Here is a 7178-nt window from a genome sequence, read left to right on the forward strand (position 1 = left end):
ATGTATAAAGCTGTGTATGTAGGTAGTTATATTTTGACAATTTAGGGTCCAGTATCATCTTTGAGTAGTCACTCAGTAGCAGGAAGCTCTGCTGGGCTGCTTTTTCTTGCATAAGAATAAAAACCGCATGATTCAGCAAGGAAGTGAGAAAGGTCACTTGCAAAGTTGTGCTAATTTTTCATGTCTTCAGGGAACTGCACTCAAGCTTTTATTGAAAGACAAAGTGATGGGATATTTGCTGAGAAGATATGAATAGATATTCCATCTATGAAAATCAGAGAGGCAATAAAAGCAATGGAGAGTCCATGTCCTTCTTTCCTACTCAGTGTACTTGTTATCTGGTATCCCGAATACACTCTTCATTGCCAGACAAAGCATCTTAAAAAGAGCCCACTCTGATTTATGTCTTTAAATGAAAGCAAATGATTCAATTGAAGAATCCCTGTTGGATTTTATTATTATGATAAGAATTGTCTTTGTTCTCTGTCAGATGGAAATAAAGAGGTGTCATTCCACAAAACTAAGGTATCCAAACATAGGACTACAAAAATAAGGGAGCAAGTTCTGTGTAGTTTAGGAATGAGCAAGGGAATCTCTATTCCAGTTCCAGAGTAGCACAATATACCCTAGAGAGCGTATTCAGTGGGGAATGCAGTTTACCAACTGCATCTTAATTGCTCTTCTTTTAGTTACCAAGTCCTCAAAAATATTTTGTGTATTTCCTAGCAATCCATTTCATATGTCTACTTGCATATTATGTGTATACTCACATGTCCACACATGTATGCCCACACAAATATATATATAATAAAAATGTACATATATGCAAGGCCATTCCCTGGTGAAAAAATTTCTAATCTTCCTTTTCAGGCTGTCCAGCAATTCTTATGTACCATCTCTCAAGTCACAGAAACTGTAGCCTACATATTCCTCTTCCACGTTTATTAGTCCTGTCAGCCTGCCCAGCAGATCAGCACTACTTGGTTCACTTTGTTTCCCAGTTCAGCTGAGATCTCTATTAGTCACCTAATCTATTCATCTAATGGTTAGTCCTCAGAGTATGCTGCTGTCAGAAAACAGGGTGCTCTTAGTATGCAGGATGTCTTGAAAGTGTAGAGATATCAAACAGGCTTAGGAACTTTTGGAGGATATTCTTAGGATGGAAGAGAAAATGTTGTGAGATGCAGTTCTTTGTCATTCCAACTCCCATTCCTATGGGTAACAGATGGCATATAAGTTTTTTAGATCTACATATACAGGATTTTTTAGTCTTTATTGATCTGTGATGGTGGCTTACATTACAGGAAAGTAACTTTTCCAGGGACTTAGTCCTTAGAGCTTATCAAGGCATATTCAGTACAAGCTTATCAAGCTTGCCTCCAAGGGATACAATAGGAAATGAATAAGGACATCAGGGCTTGGTCCCCTACCTGTAGGGACAGGTTAGGAATCCAGAGAAATAATCAAGATGGTTTTGTCTGATCTCATCACTGTCTAGTAAGTCATACACAGCATCTCTTTGAGCCAGCTGTTCTCTCAATCTTTCATACAGAGAGTTTGAGACTCTGAGAAGTTGAGGGATTGGGTTAAAGTCACACAGTGATCCACTGTCACTCTGAAGAAGTCACAATTGTTGGAGGAAGGCGTGCTTTACTGACTCTCATTTTTTTACTGGGTCTATCTTTTTTCCCTGATTTTTTTTCTTTTTTTTTCCTGATTCCTCCTAAATCAGGAGATAGAGCAAGCCTGTAATGTGGGTAGAACAGAGTAATGGTCTCTTAGAAATGGGGTTAATGAGGAAGCATGCACCAGATAAAATAATTAGTATTCCTGACTAGAATTCACCTCAGAAAATTATTTCAAAAGGGTTTTTTTACACCCTGTACAAACAGGTTATTACTTACTGCTTTGAGTCATACTAATTCACTTGTGGAGCCTCTTCTTGTAACTTGCATATGATACATTATTTAATTCCTGGTGGAGTGAACAAATGCAAACAGTTTGGCTTTACGATGTGATATATGCATGGCAAATGAAAAACCTCAAAATGTTAATATGAATCAGGAAGTCTTTTTTTAAAACGTTAATAGCTGTGGATGCAAAACTGATAACTAAGGGGTTTCATTTTTAACAGCATCGCTACAAATCAGACCTGAACTTCATGAAAGGGGTTGGTTGGATGGCTCTGAGATCTCCGCAGATAGAAAGTGTAAAGAAGGCTGGAGAGCTCATCAGCGAGGTAACTGATAAATCTTTCATGGGATAGCACATCTGTAGGAATTGTTTACCATCAAGGCTCCTCGTTACATGACACTTACGAATGTAGCTTATCATTTCCTTTTGATGCAGGAGCCTGTTTATACAAGGTGTAAGTTACCAAGAAGCAGTATGGGAGATACAAGTCCACTGCATGACACCTGCTGAATATTTTCCATTCTGAATGAAACACAAGACTGTAAACAAAATATGTAGCAATAAATAAATGCAGTAAAATCTATTATGAAAATGTAAGCAGGTCATTAAGAAGTAATATAGGAAGACACAGTATTGACAGTCACATTGAAGGGGGCAGCAGCCTGTTCAGTATGCTGTACTAAAGAAGAATAATTATGAATTGTCCTAAGTATAGTGTTTGAGAGCTTTTTGCATGTGAATTTTCAGTGTAAAACCTGCCTCACAAACAAAACAAGTCTGGTGCCTGGGCACCACTGAAGTGATATAGTAGCATTCCTACTCCCAAGCTGAAAGAGTAACTCAGACTAAATCGTATTTTTTTTTAATACTGTGGCCTCAAGAAGGTAATTTTATTGTCCTACTCTAGTTATCACATATTTGAAATCCTGGTTTATCTCTGTCTAATGTAAACCTCTTGGATTTTGTTTTTGTTCTCTTCCCCGACATCCCTTGCAGACAAAGTACCGTCAGAAGCCAGAAAGCTTGAAGTTCACTGCTGTGGTTGACTCTCCAGATTTGATTCATGCTAAGAATAGCTACCTCCAGTGCAGTGATGTAGGTTTGATTTTACTCTAAATTATCTTAACTTCTGTTGTACTAATGACCTCTACTTTGCTTCCAGTATATATTGTTTCCTTTGTATTCAATGACTTTTGGCTCCGCAGAGGCTGTACAAGGCTGGAGACTCCGAAGCCAGGCACCGGTACACCCTGCCTCCCGATCACCCAGACTTCATCCGAGCCCGCCAGAATGCTCTTCAAATCAGCGATGTAAGGACAGAGCCTTTTACCTCGTTTAAGAAAACAAACTTGCCTGGGAATGGAAAAAAACTTTCCTGTATATGTAGACACTAAGTTCTTTGCTGAGCCTGGCTGAAAAAAGCCAGAGGTTGCGGACAGCTAACATGTTGCTAGGACTGAGCTGATGGGATTACAAAAAGTTTGTTTTTCCTTTTGGGAATCAATTCTTCTTTCTAGGGCAGGAAGCTATTAAGCATTTCTGTCCTTCAGTTTAGCTACAGTTAGTTACAAATTTAGATGAATGAACTTCCATTTGGGTGAGGGAGAAGAAAAAAAATATCTTCTCTTTCCTTGACTATGCAATCTAACTTTGTGGGGTTGGAAAAATTTATTTTAAACTGATTCTTTAGACACAGTTGTCATCAAAAAAGGTGGAATGGCATCAGTAAGTGGGATTGTTTTAAAGGGTTCAGCTTCCACCCCACTCCAAACAGGCATCTTGTCTATCCCAACTCTTTGTTTCCTGTCTTCTTTAACAGTAGCATCAGAGTAACCTTAGCTTGAAAAATTCTTTGATTTCCTGGTTTGTGTAAGAGGTGCTCTACAGCTGAAAGAAACAATCAAGATTTACATTCTTTGTTGCCACAGAGGAAGAAAATAAAAAGGGAAAGGGATGATTGCACATGAGTACAGGATCTGCCCTAGGTCCATTAGCAGCGCTTACAGCAATACGCACATAGCTTCCGTGCGGGCTGTTCGGCCAGCTCATGCAGGACTTTTGCCATCACAGTTTGCATTCAAATTAAACACTATTTAGCACTACGTGCATCAGTGAAATGCAAGAACACCTTCTGAAATGTGAAGCTGACTTTGTGCTGGGTTTCATATGGTCACAAACCACAGAAAGGGTGAACTAATGTCTTAAGAAATTAAATGAATAAAACCTGAAAGGGAGAACTAGAAGTGTCAGCTAAGATACACAGCTAAGTGTCTGTGTAGTAGGTATAGGAAATTACAAATTACTGTAAGAAGTCTACTAATGGAAGAAGAATCAAATCTAGAGCAATTTCTATTCAGGATGTGATTATATTTCACAGCCTCAAAGTCACATTGAATATGTTAGAAGTAGCTGTTATTCCAGATGAGTTAATGAAGCCACATGTGGCTGGGGATTGAGACAGGGACCACTAGAAAAGCTTGAAATAGCTCGTATTGAAATTATGATGCCATGAAACCCAAGACACTACAAGTAGATGCATCAAAAGAGAGAATAAGGGCAATATCAATGTAATATTGATGTGACTGATGCATCACAGTTTCTATTAGAAATTAAATCAAATAAAGAGCAACCACAGTCAAGTACAAAAAGAAACCCTGGTGGCACTTTTCAGATGAGATATTTTATCATTATGGAGAACAGAAAAGAAGTTGAAGTGCTATAGAACTGGATCAAAACCTTGGAGAGGGTACTGATGACTCTTGATACAAATAAACCCAGTAGGATAAAACATTTATTATTGCAGTCATGGGACTAAATTCAAGAAACTGCAGGGGGAAATGACTGTTTTGTTCTTTTCTTTTCAACACAGAAAGTGTACAGAACATCTTGGGAACAGACAAGGGCATCTGGCTATGATTTTAGGATTGACGCCATCCCATTCCAGACAGCAAAGGCTTCAAGAGAGATTGCTAGTGATGTAAGAATCCTTTTATTTCAAACACTTCCCAACCCTCTTCTCATGGCTCCCCTGCCCTGTAAAAATGGGTAAATTCTGGCATAAGTCAACCTTGTAGTCAGGTTTGGGAAAATGGGTAACCTGGTTAAACCAAATGCTGATAAGTACAAGAGTCCCCTTAATAATATCCCAAACCGGATTGCTGTATTTCAGTTCAAAGCTCTATTCTTGGGAAAAAGGTGTATTATAATAAGCTTAAGTAAGCTGGGCTATGCATAGTTAAAGCATGAGCTTGACTAGAATGGATCACCTTTGAACACATGAGATTGCAGTTGGCAGGAGTGCTGAAGATGGAAGTTTCACTGCGTTGACAAGACCTTGAGCTGTATATTGCGTACACCAGACAGTACAATTAAAGGAACTGTGGCTGCTTTCAAGAGATGAATATTTGGGGATTCCTAATCTTTCCACTCCTTTAACAGTGAGCACAGAGGTCCTTCTCCTAGAGCATCATGTTAAATTAAGAAATACACTTTGGAATCAGACAAACCTTTCGCCTCTATGCACTGCAGAGAGCATTGATAGCTGGGGGGGGGGGGGGGGGTGTAAATTATTCCATAATGGAATTTGAATATAATCTGAATCTGAAAATTAGATGTTTCTCTGTATCTCCTGCAGTACAAATACAGAGAGACTTTCCTGAGAGATAAAGGTCAGCAGATTGGATTTCGCAGTGCAAATGATGATCCCAAAATCAGACATGTCCTCAAAGTGGGAAAGCTCCAGAGTGAAAATCAGTACCGGAGTGGGTATGCCCAAAACAGAGTGCAGTTCAAGAGTCACCTTAACCAGCCGGGGTTCCTCCATGCTAAGAGAAGCCAGCAGCTTGCCAGCAATGTTAACTACAGGCAGCCTCTGCACCAATACACTTGTGATCCTGAGCAGCTGAATGTGAAGCATGCGAAGCAGGCCTACAAGCTGCAGAGTGATGTAAGTAGAGCTGAGCAGAACTGTCGCTTCAAGTGCTGGGAGTTGTCTGTGGCAATGTGCTTAGCAGACTTTAGCAAAGTTGTATTCTTAAAAGAACTAAAGGCTCTTTGTTGAAAATGAACAATTTGTTTATCATTGATGCTGTTGCTCTTCATATGCACTCTTGAAGATCCAGGGTATGTAGTTTGAGAGCCAAGTTAAATAATACACACTGGCGTATGTTTCATTCTCTCAGGTCAAATACAGGTCTGACCTGAACTGGATCAAAGGCATTGGCTGGACACCACCAGGTTCTTACAAGGTTGAAATGGCAAGAAGAGCTGCTGAGCTGGCATATGCTCAGGGAATGGAAATGCAAGGTGCTTCTGCTCAGTATGAACCTGGAGTTGTAAGTAGAGTAAATGATTCTTCTCACAAACCCCAACAGCACTGCTCACCAGGAGCATTTAATGCTTTTGAATGCTCCCTGAAGCATTCTCTCCCTTATTTAAATTGAATATACATACTTTCCTCACTGAGTTCTGTGGCTGTGTCTAAACCTTAATTTAAAAGAGCTTCTCTAGGGAGTTAAGCACTGCCATGGTGATGATGCCACAGGATAGGAGTTAATCATATTTTGGGATGTATTCCTTTTAGCTCATGAATGTCTTCATATCTCTAGACATCCTGGTATCCCCACAGAGAGCAGAAGTGGGGGTAGAAGGAACTTCCTGTACAACTCCCTGTATCTTTTCCTAATTTCTGTAAGACATGCACATTGCCATGTAATCTCCACTGACAGTTACACTGACAAGCTCTGAGCAGATGCCTACCAGCAATGTCAATTACTGTGGCAGGCTTTTTGTGAAGGGCTCTTCTCCCACCTCTTCCACCCCTGTCCTTACCAAGCTGCAAGAAATTGCAAGATGGGATTTTCCAGGTTTTCCTTCTCCCTCACCTCCACAGGTGTGGGCCCTATATCCATATGGGAACCTTGTAGCCCCTACTATTGGAAAGCACTAAGTTACTGTAAAAGTTACAATAAAAGGGAAGATCTGCACTTGAAATACTTGTTTCATTTAAGTTTTCACTTTTGGAGCAAGCCAAACAATAAGCCAGCCCACGAGAAACACGATAAGGATAAATCCCTGATTTACTCCCCAATCTGAGAAGTTACTCAGGAACTGGATTATAACTGGTTGACTAATACAGACAGTAGAGACTGCAGACAATGTCATCTTAAGCCCTACATGTGGTTAAGATCTGATAGTTCCAGGGAAATCTACAGGTGTGTTATCCATGTGGAAATCAGGTGTTTCTCTGGTTTCCTGTGGAAATT

At 39.9% G+C, this 7178-nt stretch overlaps 1 protein-coding gene across 1 annotated transcript in view; it reads left to right on the plus strand.

Annotated features, from left to right (window-relative positions):
- Positions 1-7178, plus strand: part of NRAP (nebulin related anchoring protein) — a 49818-nt gene that overhangs the window by 42304 nt on the left and 336 nt on the right. Inside the window, exons 36-41 of the mRNA XM_088528604.1 lie at positions 2135-2239; positions 2911-3009; positions 3120-3224; positions 4784-4891; positions 5549-5860; positions 6096-6248. Coding sequence (XP_088384730.1) covers positions 2135-2239; positions 2911-3009; positions 3120-3224; positions 4784-4891; positions 5549-5860; positions 6096-6248 — 882 coding nt within the window. The remainder of the gene's footprint in view (positions 1-2134; positions 2240-2910; positions 3010-3119; positions 3225-4783; positions 4892-5548; positions 5861-6095; positions 6249-7178) is intronic.

The sequence above is a fragment of the Tinamus guttatus genome, unplaced genomic scaffold (genome assembly GCF_059628265.1).
Source record: "Tinamus guttatus ecotype Peru unplaced genomic scaffold, ASM5962826v1 Tinamus_guttatus_pri_ptg000314l, whole genome shotgun sequence".
In the NCBI taxonomy this organism is placed as follows: domain Eukaryota; kingdom Metazoa; phylum Chordata; class Aves; order Tinamiformes; family Tinamidae; genus Tinamus; species Tinamus guttatus.